The 15970-nt window shown below is 46.0% G+C and overlaps 1 protein-coding gene across 1 annotated transcript in view; it reads left to right on the forward strand.

The window, feature by feature from the left end:
* Nucleotides 1-15970, forward strand: part of GLI3 (GLI family zinc finger 3) — a 266989-nt gene that overhangs the window by 165137 nt on the left and 85882 nt on the right. The window contains exon 5 of the mRNA XM_046021518.1: nt 15212-15414. Coding sequence (XP_045877474.1) covers nt 15212-15414 — 203 coding nt within the window. The remainder of the gene's footprint in view (nt 1-15211; nt 15415-15970) is intronic.

The raw sequence follows: 15970 nt of genomic DNA on the forward strand, positions 1-15970 counted from the left end.
CCCAGGCGCCCCTTGCCTTCTCTTTGGCAAAGACACAGCTTCACTCTGTGGGATCAAGTTCTTCAGACGGGGGATTTGTCAGGAAGGTGAAGGTTAGCCCTCTTTAGGCTAGAAGAGGTACTTTCTCCTTGGAGTGGGCTCTCAAAACAGGTTCCCCAGCGAGCTGAAACACAGCTGCCGTAACACATTACACATAACACACCCTAACCGTGTGACACAATTAAAACTCTCACAAGCGGGACCGGATTATAGTTTTGCTCAAGAATCACCTCTGAGCATAGCCCAGTATAATGTTGGCTACATTAGCCCATGATAATGCTGTTTTCTTGGGTTTCAAAGTGCAGTTTCAGGAAATTTGAGTAGAACTCCATGGGCAGATGGCTTCTGATGAACTTCTTCTTAAAACCAGTTTATAAGTTCTTTTCAAAAATCCTCAGTTAAGTTCCATTCTCTGCTCTGCCTCAAATTGGATCCTTGAACTGGATCCTGGAACACTTTCCCTGACCTCTCTGGGCTTCTTTTTCTTCATCTGTGAAATAAATTAGTTGGAATTAATGATCTGTCTGATTCCTTCTTAACATGCCGTAGTTATGGGCAAGTTAGGTTAGTTCATTGTTTTCCCCCTGCTAGAATAGGAACAGAATATGAAAACTTTGTGACCCTAACACATATATGCCTTCATGTCATTTTTGCCTCCTGCCTCTGTTTCCTTATGGGGAGATCTGCTGAGAGAGGAGCATGGCTCCCTCCCTCTTTTGCCTCCTGGCCAAGGGATGCCTCGCCCTTCCCTGTGCCCCCAGCACATGGGCCATTTGAATATAAACTCAGACAGGTTGCCTTTGGAATGAAGAGGTCACTGGAAAGCCATACCATTGGTTGTAGGAAGAGCCTTAAGAATGTCAAAATATATATAAGCATATATGCACATATTTGTGTTTGGTTTGGGGTAGTTTTCCTTTGCGTTTAAGGTCATAGACTGGGTTTGAATCCGGCTTAGGTATTTAGGTGTTAAGGGCAATTTCATTATTCAGTCCCATTTTTATATCAAGAACCGTGTGAAGGAGCAGGTAGCGAGCCCTTAAACCAGCGTCTGTCATGGCACAGGTGTTTGACAAATGTCAGAATTACCCAATAAGTGTCTGGTCTGTTACCCTATTTAAGTCTAAGTCATACAGCCTTTCCCCACCTCTGAAATGGGAACGCATCTCACAATCTGTAGTGTTTCACCATCGCTGTTGGTGAAGACGTGATCGAGAGGAAGAGTCAGGGATCTCTGAGTAAAATTCTTTTGCCTTGTATTTTCCCTTCTGTGCAAGTGCTAGAGTGAGGCATGATAAAAAGTAGGTGTGAGTAGGTCTCAGAGACCTCCTTTAGAGGAGTGTAAAGAAGAAATGGAAAGTGATAAGTATTGTCTTTCTTAGTGGCATCTAAAATAATGTTGTGTCTTTAGATCAATAGCAACGTCGCTTGGATGAAATCCAGTATATCTCATAAGTTAGCCCAAATACATTATGTCTGTAGGTATGTAGTCAGCAGGCAAAATGTTGTCTCACTGTCAAGTTGGGGTTTTTTTTCCCCCCAAGAGTGCAGCCAATTTTTCCTTAATGTTATAATAATGGATCTCATGGCAGGACCTTAAGGTTAAAATGTAGACGATGTTTGGGAAATGCTCCTGCTCCCTAAATCCTACAAAACGGAAGGGAGGACAGCTTCAGCCTGGAACAGTATAAAGGAGGGAAGCCTGTGTCGCATGCTGGTTATGCTGGTGTGTTCGTGCAGAAGGATAGCCCAGGCTCTCCGAGGGTAAGACTCCATGATTAATGGTGTTTATTCTTGACAGAAGCCTCCTTTATTTATCTGCAATACAGTTTAGCGATTTTATCAGGCACCTGAATGAAAAATATTCAGTCATACCAATATTGCAGTGTAAATTGAGTAGAGTCACTTTTTATTATATCTTTCTGCCTTATCATCTGCACAGTAATTTTCTAGCAGAGGTTTGATATGGAAAGGCTGGATTTAGCTGTACTTGACACAAAGCCTCTTCAATTTCCCCTAAAAGTTCAGGCTGCTCTTAGAAATGTGTGTGTGTCTGTGTGTCTGTGTGTGTGTGTGTCTGTGTGTGTATAATATATAAGCCCTCCCTCTTATCCAGGCAATTTCAGGATTTGAAAGAATAAAGATAAAATGCACAAACCTGGATGGGAAAAGTGTCGTTAATATAAAAATATCTAATAGCTGTGAACTCACTGGTAAAAAAGCTTCTTTAGTGTTTAAGCTGTGGCTCAGTTCTGAGCCTCTCGTGTGGCCACGCGGTCCCACTTTTTCCTAATCAATCACCATCCAAATCCAATCAGCATAAAACCAGACCCTTTCATTTCTCCTGGGAGTAATATCAAAGTTGAAGTCCAGAGCAGCCAGAGGGGACATTAGTCCCTGCTGTGATGGAAAATGCAGTTCCAGACACGGGAGAAGGGAAAGAAAATGAGGGCTTGTTGGTGGGACACTCGAGGAAGGAGTCCCGAAATTTTCAACCAAAGTTTATTCAAGTAACAGACGTGACCACATTAGATGTCAGAGCAAATCGGTGGCAAATGGGGACCAACGATTTGAACCAGAGAAAAATGAGGACTGTAGGACCAAAGAGGTTTTTCAAGCCTGGAGGGTGGAATGGTAAATCGTCTCTCCCATTTTAACAGTGAGCAAAGGAAAAGCCCAAACAGCCGTTAGCAGGAAGCGTGTGGTCCTAGGCACCTGTTCTCGAAGGGTAATAACCTCGGGTCATTCCAGCACATCATTTAGATGTTTCTATTCCCTTCAATCTGTCCCCACCGTGGCATCAGAATAGTGGCTTCCAGGGCGCCTGGTGGCTCAGTGGGTTAAGCCTCTGCCTTCGGTTCAGGTCATGATCCCAGGGTCTTGGGATCGAGCCTCTGCTCAGCGCGGAGCCTGCTTCCCCCTCTCCCTCGGCCTGCCTCTCTGCCTACTTGTGATCTCTCTCTCTCTGTGTCAAATAAATAAATAAATAACCTTTAAAAAAAAAAGAGTAGTGGTCTCCACTGGGAAGAAGGGGACGCAGGGGGAGATCTTGTGGGTCTTGTCTATGTTTCCGTGGTGTTCCTCTGGACCCTGGGGCCACGGGCTCTGAAGCCAGGAGAGCCAGCCCTGGGGAGGGCCTTCTCTCCTTACATGGAAGTTACTGCTTCCTTTCCTCTGAGTAATGTAGACAAATTATTCCCTCGTACGTTGGATGTATTCCTTTGTCATACTTAATTTATTTTTGAAAAGTTTGATATCTTCCCAAGGGATAAAATTCTGGAATATTGAGAAGTGTCCTGGGATATAAAGTCTTAGCACATAATAGAGTTCTACGATGTCTGAACAGCCTGCCAAATAAAAAAGGCCCATTATTTCACCTCCACTAGGCCAGAGGGCCCTAGCAAATCTTAGGGGCTTTATTCTGGAGGATAGCGATTTAGATAATTAATAGTAGTTCCTTGATGGATGTTCCTCTTACCTTTACAATAAGGATAATTTCAAGAACGACGGAAAGTATGAGTCAACGATCCTAAGAGAAAAACCCGAGAACACTCTAGTCAGTGGTTAATGGCAATAATAATTATGAGGATTTCTGATGGTGATGGAATATGGGAAACGTCCAAACCCTGTATTTTTATATTGGGTTAGGGAGACCCACCTAAGCTCAGCATGCCAGACAGCTGCTGAGAAGTGATATTCTAGCTGGTTCTTGAAGGAACCCATCAAAATAGAAATTGAAACAGAAGCCTCATCTTCTTGGCTCAGTTTTCCAGACGCACACTTGTCTTTGGTATGAATCTCCCCCATTCCACCTGCAAGAGGACATGAAGCAAGGATTAAACTGTTGGAACCTGACTTCCTCTTTCTAGTTATTTCCACGCAATCTAAAGCCTCCTGCTGGACGACCTCTCACTTACATAACAGATCCCGGCTTGGGGCTCTCGAGTTTTTTTTTAAATGTTTCTTTACCTTAAATTGTTGACATTTCCAGGTAAATGAGGTAAGCACAGACTTGTTCGTTGAGTTGGTTAAATGCACCGTTGAATTGAATTTCTTGTACGTTCTTTATGGTCCTCTTTCTTTACACGTGGTGGGTATCACGGTTCAAACCCAAAAGTAACCCCCAAAGGGTATCACAGTTGATAGGAAACTCTACATTATTAGAAAACCGAACAGCTGGATGAGTGAACGCAACGCGGCCCAGGCTGCTTCCAGATACAGTTAGTCCGCGGGACTTAGGTCTGTGCCGAGTCTCCCACGCTATTGTCTTCCAGTATCTTTTTTTTTTTTTAATATATATATATTATTTATTTGACAGAGAGAAATCACAAGTAGGCAGAGAGGCAGGCAGAGAGAGAGGAGGAAGCAGGCTCCCCGCGGAGCAGAGAGCCTGATGCGGGGCTCGATCCCAGCACTCTGGGATCATGACCTGAGCCGAAGGCAGAGGCTTTAACCCACTGAGCCACCCAGGCGCCCCTTCCAGTATCTTTTTATTTTGCTGTGTTTTCTTTTTGGAAAAGAACACGGTTTTGCCACTTTGAGTGCTGCTCTTGGATAGAATGGGTAATTCATTAGATTCCAAAAAATGAGGTCTGTTAGAATGAATGGAAAATTGGCAGCAATGGCAGAGAAATCACACTTGGAAATTTCTGTCACATACACCCCCCCCCCCTCCGTTTTTTTTTTTTTTTTCTTTTCTCACAGCAATGGATTTTTGAACCAAAACCAAGAGTCACTATGCACTTGAGTTTACGTTTAGAAAGAAGAAATCCTGTGCATGTTACTGATCAAGTAAAGTCAGAAGTTATTTGCTGTGTTACAAGAGGTGAGGTGGGGAAGGTGGGTGCTTCCAAGTGATACCAGGGGTGTCAGGTGGTTGACTCCCTGCAGGGGGAACAGTCCCCTCCCTGTACGGTCCTAAGAAGTCGGTACACGAGGAGGCCACGGAAGCTGGGTGACCTTGGACTTACCCAACCCAGAGCTCTATAGAAACAGTAGCAGCAAAGAAGTGTCGGTTGTAGGGGCCAAGGTTTGCTGAGAACTTTCCGTGGAACAGGCACTGGGCTCAATGCTCTATGCATACTTCTTGTTAACAGTTAAACACTACTTTGTCTCCCTCCAGGCCTAAGGTGCTTGCAGCAAAACCAGCTTTGAAAGATCGGGCTCTCTCAGCACCAGATCTGTCTCAGGGCTCGCCACTTCAACGTGCGTGAGGATTTCAAATCCTCCCCTACAAATGGGGGGCTGATGGGGTGTTTGGAGCAGTGAGACAGGATGGCCCCTGGACCCCGGCTGGGCCTGGCTGGACTGGCCTCCCCTGTCGCCTGCGTACCCCGCCACAGGACTCCCCCCCGACCCCCCGGAGAAAGAAAGAGCTTCCACAGGCAAAGGTGACTGTTCAAAGGGACAACCTGTTGTGTTAGAAAAGGAAGGGAGAAAAGGACCATGTTCCCTTGCTGTGTTACCACAGACCAGTTGGGAAGCTTTCCAGAAAACAGGCCCCGTGAAATGCCCCAGAAGCTGACCGCTGGGAACAGCCCTAAGTCCCTCCATGTGCCGGGCATCCGGTTAGGAAAGGAATCACGGCTGGAGTTTGGTGCGTCCTAGGGAGCCACGGTGGTTTTCTCGTTGAAGCCGTGTTTCTGTGGACTTTGTGAAGGAAGATACAACATACTAGCTCTTCTAACCATTAGTCCTTATATTTACATTAATTCTATCATATACAGTCTATTAGTATCTAACATGTAAGTTACATATTAAAATACATAATTATATTTTGTAATAATACTAAAACTATGTTTTATTTTTCTCACAAACTATATAGTAATTGGGGCAAGAAGATAAAGAAGATGGTTTTTCATGTTTATTACACATTAGAATAAATATTTCTCTAGTGCACTTTCTTATGGAATGTTCGGAATCTGTAAGGACAGCCAAAGAGGCTGCTAAACATGAGAATTTAAAAATACTCTGCCTTCATAGAATCGAAATATTCAAAGTAGATGCCTGGTTACTTAGAAACAGGTTTATCAGCTGCCATTCGGAACAGAGATCCTGCCTTCCTTACTGACTCTCTCTCTTCTGCCCTTGTTGTAAAGTGTTCCAGACACGCACGGGGCTTCTCTGCCCACAAGCTGGGATGGAAAGAACACTCGGGCTGTGGGATGTGGTCATTTAGCTCCAAGGGTTTATACGTGCCATACGTCTGTGTGTTTGTCATGTTTGTTCGGAACCCATTTTGTAACAGTGCATTGCATGTTGTAGTTACTTGAATGGACTTTCTTTTTTAATTTATTTTACTTTTTTTTTTTAAAGATTTTATTTATTTATTTGACACACAGAGATCACAAGTAGGCAGAGAGGCAGGCAGAGAGAGAGAGAGCGGAGGAAGCAGGCTTCCTGCTGAGCAGAGAGCCCGATGCGGGGCTCGATCCCAAGACCCTGAGATCATGACCTGAGCCGAAGGCAGCGGCTTAACCCACTGAGCCACCCAGGCGCCCCTATTTTACTTTTTTTAGTTGAGTATAGTTGACCCATAATGTTACTAGTGTCAGGGGCTCAAGAGAGTGATTGGACAGCTCTGTACTCTATGGCATGCTCCCCACGATGGCCCCCCACGACGCAATCATAATACCATAATACCATGCCTTTTGAATGGCCTTTTGTTTAAATTCGTTGACTATCTTCTGGACCTTGGAATCTCAACCGGTTAACGTAGAATTATATTTATAGTACAGAAGGGAAGTAAATTTTGTCAGATTATTTTTTGCAGTCGTCTCAGGAGGGAATTTAAAACCAAGTGTAGCCACGAACAATTGCATTATTCACGTGCTGCAAATCTACAGATGTAGAGCATCATTTCAGTTGCCGAAGGAGATGACGGACAGGGATTGGAGATGCTCACTTGGACTCTCCCTTTGACTGGTTTAGCAGGGCCTTTCACTCCTCAGAATTAACAGACAGAGACCTATCGGCCAGAGCTTACTTTGAATTTGCACTAGTGTGTGCTACACTATCTGCCTAACAGCAATAAATAGGTCATTATTTATGGTATCCTTTAAGCATCAATAATTTGCAAATTTGGACAATACGCACATATATGTATTTAATTACCTGAATTTGATGGAAATCGTTGAAACCACTGTGGAAAATGCTGATATATTTGACACCTGGGAAGGTGTCATATATTTTCAAAAAATGGTAATTTTTTAAATAAGGCACGAACGGGGGGCGCCTGGGTGGCTCAGTGGATTAAGCCGCTGCCTTCGGCTCAGGTCATGATCTCAGGGTCCTGGGATCGAGCCCCGCATCGGGCTCTCTGCTCCGCGGGGAGCCTGCTTCCTCCTCTCTCTCTACCTGCCTCTCTGTCTACTTGTGATCTCTCTCTCTCTGTCAAATAAATAAATAAAATCTTAAAAAAATAAATAAATAAATAAATAAATAAGGCACGAACGGAAAAGCACACAAAATATACACATACAACTCAATAAAGTCTACTGAGTTATCACAGAGTGAAAACCTCTAACCACTAACCCAGTCTAGAAATAGAACACCAGCACCCCAGAAGCCCTCCTTCCACACTTAACCCACCTGCTCTGGCTATCCTCGGGCTCCCGTTTAGGTCTGTGTGTTACTGACCTCTACCCAAGTGGGATCGTACGGCATCTTGGAACCTTTTTGCACCAGGCTTCTTCTGGTCCACATTATGCTAACGAGATTTTGCACACTGCGATTTGTTCATTTTCATAGCTGTTTGCTGTTCTGTGGTGTGAATGATTTACCCATTCTACTGTTTGCGTGTTTGAAGATTTTTATCTTTTTAAGGATTGTCTACACCCAGCGTGGGGCTCAAACTCAACCCCAAGATCGAGAGTTGAGGGCTCTACCCAGGGAGCCAGCCAGGTGGCCCCCTGCCCACCCCTTCTACTGTTGATAGACACTTGGTTGTTTCCGGTTTTAACAGGAAGGAGAAACGCAGCTGTAAACGGTCGAGGAGACCGTGGGGCTTGGGCACTTACCACTGTTGCCCCGACACCAAGGAAGGGAGCGGCCGATCATAGGTGTGCGTTTCCTGGAGTTCATTATGCCTAGCTGTTTTCCAAAGAGGTTGTGTCAGCTCGTAGGTTCGCACATGGTTGGAGAGTTCCTGTTGCTCCAAACCCTCATCGCCGCTTGGCAATGCCCCTCTTCCTAATGTCAGCCACTCTATGGATGTTCAGTGATTCCCCCATTACGGGTTTCATCTGCCCTGCACGTAACTGGTGACGTGTACGCAGTCTGCTGAAACGTACTAGAGAAAGCTTTTAATGTTGAGGGAGAACGTGTAATTCAAAATAGACTTTTATTTGACTCTGTCAGAGGCACCTCATGCCCAAAAAAACGTTGGTACTAAATATGCTGAAATATTGACATTGGTTAGATCTGAAGAACTTGGCCATGAGGAATAACGGGTTTTTAGTGTTCATTCAAAATAATATCAGCTTTCCCATTTACGGATGTAAACTTCCATTCTCAGACATAAATAGAAAACAAAAATAAAGTCATTCTTAAACATCCTTTGGAAACGACGTTTTACCATTAAAATAAGTACTCCTCTGGCTTGCATTTTGTTAGTGAAATGAATCACAGCTCTGAAATTTTACATCTCAGATAGTTCTTAGCACCCTGCATTAATGTACACAGTAAGCAATATTCCAACCTTTGTCTTCAGCGGCCTCTTCTATTCAAATCCCATCGACATTTTGTAGTGCAGTTCACGTCCCGTATTTTTGGTAACCAGCATGCATCTTGGAAGCCTCCTGTCGGTGCCTTCTGACGCATCAGATAACACTCGCTCTTACACACCCGTGTGCATGTGCCCTTCATGCCATTTGGCTATCTGTTCTTTGAAAACAGAGACTAAACGATCATATATTATGTTTACTGAAATTCCTCCAAGTTCTGAAATCATAAGGGATTCTTAGTGAGAGGATCTTCCATGAAAATATCGACCAAACGAACAGATCATCGAAATATTCATCAGTGCAGTTATGCGTATAGCTTTTAAAAAACTGAGATCCAACTCAGTAAGTTAGTAGAAGACTGGAGTCAGTTACACCTTCATGGGAAATATTCTTTAGGTGTAGAGATGATGGCAGCGGGATCTGAAAGGGACCCATCTTCTAGGCTTGGGCTGTGCCGTTGAATGGAGCAGGTGTTTATGGGGGTGGGGGGCGACAAGGTTAAAGGCCCCCAAAGTGACAGTAGAACCTCTGGGACTAGCAGAAGTTGAAAGCATTGACCACCCGTAATCTAAAGGCTAGAGCTCTAGCAGGGGTCGCCTTGCACAGCCGTGGCCCGTGGGGATTGGAATGCCACCTGTAGAGCCCCAGCCAGCAAGAGGAAATGAGTGACATCAATGCCTTGACTCTTCCGTCTACTGCCAGGTCCCTCTGCCTGTGCATCTCGTTCCAAGACTCCAGAGGGGGAGAGTAAGCCCACCGAGTCAGGCCGTACAGACCAGTTTTCCTGGGCACACACTGGTTGCAGGGGGAAGGCCGGCAAATGGAAAGTAGCTGCACGGCCATCTGTATGATTCAGGCTCACATGAGGCTTCTGGAAGCTCGCCTCGAAGAGACTAAGAGAAGTCCAGGATCGTGCCCATTTCTGACCGCGTCTTGCATATTCGCTGTGGACGTTTTTGTTATTTGTTTCCTTCACCAGATGGAGAGCTAATTTTTATTGTACATTTTGATTTATTTAAATTGCATTTATTGAATAATTAATTAGTTGGTTAAAAATACATTATAAGGGATAACTCCCCTTTGTTCTCAGTTAGGCCACTTCTTGAATATGGGGAGTATCTACTTGTCAGACAAAGCACAAAATTAAACAGAAAATGAACTTGTTTTGTAAAAAACCCCAGCATTTCAGTCTTCGGGTAGTTGGAGCTCTCGTGCAAAGATGCAAGGTGTGTGTGTAATTTCCAATGTCCCAAGCAATGTGAAAGCAATTGTAATAACCCAGCATGTAAGTCTGCTTTAATGCTCTCATAATGGGTAATGCAGGTGATTAAATACTGTGATTTTAACCTTGGCATTTTAGTAACCCAGTAAGATAGATGAAAAGGCAGTAACAAATCAGATTATATAATGATATTTCATTCTAAGTAAGAAAGTCCAGTTCCTCTCTGCGATATGTGGTTTTGTGTTTTAAGCTGATCATGGTATACTGCTAAAAAATGCTCTAATAATACGCTACTCTTTTTGTTGTAAATCTGTTTTCATGACCTTGTAAAAAAAAATAATCTGAAGTCAAATTTTCCCCACAAATACAACTTTATACTGCCTTATTGTCTTCTGGGGGAATCCCGAGATGATCCCCACGTTCTTTCTTGTCTGGAACTGAGCTTCCTTTATCTGTTGGGCAATACAGAGACAACACGGCCACTCTTCGCCGGGTCTCCCTGGCCTGGGAAGAGCTGATGGGTGGCAATAGGACAGCGCGGTCATCCCTGAGGGGGCGCGCCAGTCCTGGCGCGTGTGGGCCAACACACAGAGGTGACCACAGGAAATCAGCTGCTCCCTGTCCGCTGCGTCCTGGAAACCCTCTGCGGTTTGGGCACCTGCTTCCCGGGCAGTAGTTTGCATGATTGACTTTGGAAGGTCACGGGCATATGTCTGTACTCTTTGGCTAGTACATAAATCGCATGGAATCTCTGTTCTTGGCGCAGTTTAAAGTGTCAGTGGTCTTACCGGAATGTCTGTTTGTTTCTTGTGTTGATTTTTTTCTCTCCACGGTTTGTGCCACATTCAGGCGCCCCAGAACAGGGAGAGAGCCGAAAGGTACGAAGGCAGAGAAAGGCCAAATGTAATCTTCAGTTCCACCTGGGTGTCTCTACTAAAAATGCAGACCAAGATAGAGATGCCTCTGATTTCTTTTCCTGGGGGTCCGTCATCCTCAGGGACGGTTTTTAGCGAGCTTGGCAAATATACTACCAGGGCAAGTTTATGATGGTCTGCAAAATAATCTGCGCCCCTTATATGGAAAAGTCTGTGGGTGCCTTTCCCACCCCTCCCAGACCTTCTCTTCCTTCAGCAGAATCCATCCCTGTGGTCATAACCTTCTGCGGAGCCTTCATGGAACAGTGAACACGTCCACCTGTTACATTTAAAGAACCTGACCTGCCCCCTCAGATTTGCTTTCCTGTTGAAAACAAAATAACTGATGGATAATCTCTCCGCTAAGAATTTGGAACAGTAAGGAAATTGGAAACAAGTTTCCAACAGTCTTGCCATTTGGTGGGTCCTTTGCTGAGTTTAGAGTCACGCACACAAACAAGTTTTGTAGGATGATTGTGCCAACCACCGAGAGAACATCACCCACCACCGTTTACTGAGTGCCCCCCCCCACCCTGTGTGCCTCAGCGGGGTGGTGGGGGGCAGCCCCAGGAGGGAGCTACTGTTCCATTTTATGTCTAAGGCAACTTATCTTGAGTGACAGCCAGTGACACATGGCATTCGCATCCAGTTTTCTGCAAAGCTCCTGCATTTGATTACTGAGTTCATGTTTTAACCACCTCGTGTGGTTTTATGATTTTACCTGGAAATCCAAGGAGGTGTTTCCAGGGCTCTGTCAGGTTGGGGAGCAAAGCAGACAGGAATGCTTCCCCCATATAATTTGCTATGAAAAGAATGTGCCAATGTCTCCGTGTTTGAGAATCACCTGTGTGCTCTCTTTGCCATCCGTACTGTGTGCGTGTGTCTATTTATGTGCACATACAGTGCACGCACGTATACGTGTACACATATGTATACACACATGTCTGTATCATGTGTGTGTGTATTAGGAGTAGCTCATATTATATTTAATATAATCTATGGTGATATATAATATAATAAGCACATATTATATTATAATATGCAGGTATGCAGGCATACTCTGAGCATTTATTTGATGCCAAGCTCAGTACATGAGGCTTTACTTACATTAACTTGCCAAGCCCCCCAGGAGGTAGGAAACCTCCTGGTTGTACCGTTACAGACCAGGAGAGGGTGGGCATTGCCTATGAGGTCGCACCACTGTCTGATGTCCACATCAGTTTCCCTAAGCACCGAAACCCTTCCGTGGTACCATTCATTGCTCTGGGGCTCTGATTCACCTGTCCCCGGAATTCCTGACGACCCCATCACTGGGTAACCCTTACTAAGCAGTTTCCGTTTGTATCCTGGAGATGGCTGGCCTTTGAATGCTAGCTGGTTTGTTAATTGAGGGTAATTAATTAACTTACAGCTCTCTTGTTGGCTCTCTTGTTGGTTGAAGGGATGTCCCACCCCATTGTTTGGGAACAGGTGACCCCATAGCTCCCCAGCGTCATCTCTCTGGGAGGCGCGTGCTTGAATGTGACGTTCACCACGGTGGGGGAAGTTTCCTGACTTCACCTCCATAAGGAACCAGGCCTGGCTTCTCTGCTTTACTTCTTCCTGGACTGGAAGGGAGAAGGGGGCCCTGGCGTCCTGCGGGGACACTGTGACCAGGTCCAACTGCTCACTCACGGCTGTTCCCAGAACAGGTATCTTCAGTCCTCTTGTGGGACTGGGCCGTCAGACGTCCTGGGACCTTTGGCAGAAGGAAAGCCTGTCCTGTCTGCTGGCTTCCTTGTTTCTTCGGGATTGGTGACTCCCAGTCCCACCTCCGTAATGTCTGTGTTGTTCAGGATGCTTGTTTTTTCCTTCATCACAGAATCTAGGCCTCTAGGAATATTCTTACTACCGCTGTCAATTCTGGGATTTCAGAAAAATTACAGGTTACCTAAGGTGGGCCACTGCGCTCACCGGTGTTGAGTCCGTCCTATTGTGGATCGTGAGACGAGCCTGGCTGGGAGCTGGCATCCCACAGATTTCTGGAAATGTCTGCTTTTGCACCTTTCTGCTATGCTGGTCTCTCATCATAAATCTGCAAATAAGTTTATGTTTTGTAGTAGTTACTTTTGCATCGGATTGGAAAGATTGATTTTCCTTTCTAGTCGAAAGCGATTTAAAGAACTGGAGTATCCCTGTGCTTTGAAGGAGCAACATGTGAAAGTGGAACTTGGCATTGAACCACAACACAGAGCTGACTGGCCATAAAGAACTAAAATCGGAGAGGCTAATGGGCTGTGCCGATTTCTATTTAGACATAAGTCATTTTACTAATTTCTGAGTGGGTATGGAAAGTCTCAAGTTGTTTTAAAAAGAGAAAGCTGTTTCCAGGTGGTGAGTGCTCACTCTGCCGAATGGAAATTTAGAAAACTCTGGGTTTTTATTTTACTTCACCAAACACAGCATCTGAATAACAAATAAAAAGCCTCTTTTTCTTTTCTTTTTAAGATTTTATTTATTCATTTGATAGAGTGAGAGAGACACAGCGAGAGAGGGAACATAGGCAGGGGGAGTGGGAGACGGAGAAGCAGGCTTCCTGCCGAGCAGGGAGCCCGCTGCGGCTGGCTGCGCGGCTCGATCCCAGGACACTGGGATCATGACCTGAGCCAGAGGCAGACGCTTAAGGACTGAGCCACCCAGGCGCCCTGCCTCGCTTTTTTATTTATTTTTTTTCTTTTTAGTTCAAAGTGAAAAAGAGTAAGAAACAGCACTTGAACACCCTTTCCCCCACCATATTTCAACCTCTTATTTTCTGCTGAGAGAAAATGCGTTATCTGATCTGTGGTTTCATTTATCCCCGTGCCTCTGCTGTGCACTTGGTGGGGCTGGCCGCTCCCCGGATTGTGTTCTGACAGGGTGATGGGGGCCAGCCCCCGGCCAGGGGCTCCTTTGCTTCAGGAGGCCTGATGAGAAAATGCATCTCCCCTCCCGTTCATTTTGCACTGAAAGCCAGTGGTGTAAGAGGAATTTGCCGTGCTCTGTGGATCTGTCTCTATCACAGCCTCCCGTTCCCGTGGCCATCCCCTCCGTGAATGAGGACAGTTCACTGGATTACTCGCACAACACATTTTCTATTAGAGAAGAACAAGGCGGTGGGGGCTGGGGGTGGGGGGTTCTGGAACCGGTGGTCCCTGGGGAAGGAATCCCCTGGAGCCGTTCAGGCTAGGGCTGCAGCAAGGTGTGTTGTGGATTTATCTTCATCAGCTCGTCAGACTGAGGCTCGAGCTCAATCAAACCCCGTTCTCTTCCAGCATTGTAGCCCCAGGGATACTGAATTCCTGGCCGTGGCTCACCAGGTACCCCTTGAAAGATGAGCAGCAGGCGAAGGGTGCCGTCAGGGCTGGCTCCCAGAGAGGAGGTGCTGTCTTCTGAATGGTGAACCCTGGATCTGTGAAACTGGTTCACCCCCAACTGCAAGACCATTGCCCTAAAGGTTCAAACACGGATATATAATATAGTGCCCGATTGCACACTGCTTTAAAAAAAAAAAAAGATTTTATTTATTTATTTGACAGAGATCACAGGAAGACAGAGAGGCATACAGAGGGAGGGGGAGCAGATAGCCCGATGTGGGGCTCGATCCCAGGACTCTGGGATCAGGACCTGAGCTGAAGGCAGAGGCTTTAACCCACTGAGCCACCCAGGTGCCCCCAATTGCACATTTCTTAAAGACCTTTGCAGTTTGCCTCCTTCCTTTATAGGCAACTCCGCTGTGTGTAATTCTTTCTTTCCTTTCCTGTCCTTTCTTTTCTCCTTTCCTTCCTTCCTTTCTCTCTCTTCTTTTTTTTTTCTTTTCCTTGCTTCCTCCCATCCGTCCTTCCTCCCTCCCTCTCTTCCTCCCTTCTTTCCTTCCTTCTGTCCTTCCTTCCTCACAACACTCTGATGGTAAGAGGTAAGTTTTCAGTGGTGAAAGTAATGTTTGGTCAAATGGAACACGTAATTGCAGAAGTACTTAAAATTCAGATGCCTGTAGTTTAGAATTTCCTGTCATCAGGAAGGCCAAAGGCCAGCCTTTCTTTTTCTGTATTCAGATGCCATGAAATTTCACAGAGGTTCATTTTCTTCGCCCAGGTAATTGTGTAGTACGATTCTACCTGCTTTTGTCACCATGATTTTAAGGTCTTTGTACTAGAAACATATATGCCCGATGTCTTTTCCCCAGGACGCCTTGAGTTCACGTAAAATCATTCTTGTTTGCCTTCACAGACAGCCTCTGCCTGCGGAGATCTTGGTCTCACCCGTACCTCCTGTGTCTGCTTTTCTTTTTCACCTAGGCCTTCTGCCTTATCTAGTAGCCCAACGTATTCAGACCTGCCCTTCATCAGGATCTCCCCCCACCGGAACCCTGCCGCAGCCTCGGAGCCCCCCTTCAGCCCTCCACACCCCTACATCAACCCCTACATGGACTACATCCGGTCCCTTCACAGCCCATCTCTCTCCATGATCTCGGCAGCCCGGGGGCTCAGCCCCACAGACGGTGAGTCTGTCCCTAACCGACCCATTCATCTTCCCACCTCGTGCCCCACCTGGAACGTGGCATGGAGCAGTTCTAATGTTGACTGAACGTTTCCTGTGTTCCAGACGCTGGGCTGATTGCTTCAAGGGCACGATTCAGGTCAAGATTACAGACACCTCCATGGGGGGAGGGGGTCATTGTCTCCATTACAGGGTGAGGAGGGCAGTGAGGGGACGGGCCAGGTAACTTGTAATATGGCCCACTGGTTACTGGGTGTCGGGGATGGAACTCAAGGCCCGAACTCACAGACTCCGGACACCTGGCTCCTGCCCCCTGTTGTGTCCTCTTAGCGCGGCTGCCGTTTGCACAGCATGCAGACGTAACGGGCCATTCTGCTCACCTCCCACGAACGCTTTTCTGTTCTGCACGTCTGAGAGGCATGTTCATGCAGATGTGTCTGTAAGACTGGTGCTTCTCAGATCCCACTATGTGTGCGGACCACCCGGGAATGATGAGAAAACGTCCTCCCATGTGGTGTGGGTCTGGGGGGGATGGGGGATTTCTGCACGCCGGAAAG

The sequence above is a fragment of the Meles meles genome, chromosome 10 (genome assembly GCF_922984935.1).
Source record: "Meles meles chromosome 10, mMelMel3.1 paternal haplotype, whole genome shotgun sequence".
Taxonomy (NCBI): domain Eukaryota; kingdom Metazoa; phylum Chordata; class Mammalia; order Carnivora; family Mustelidae; genus Meles; species Meles meles.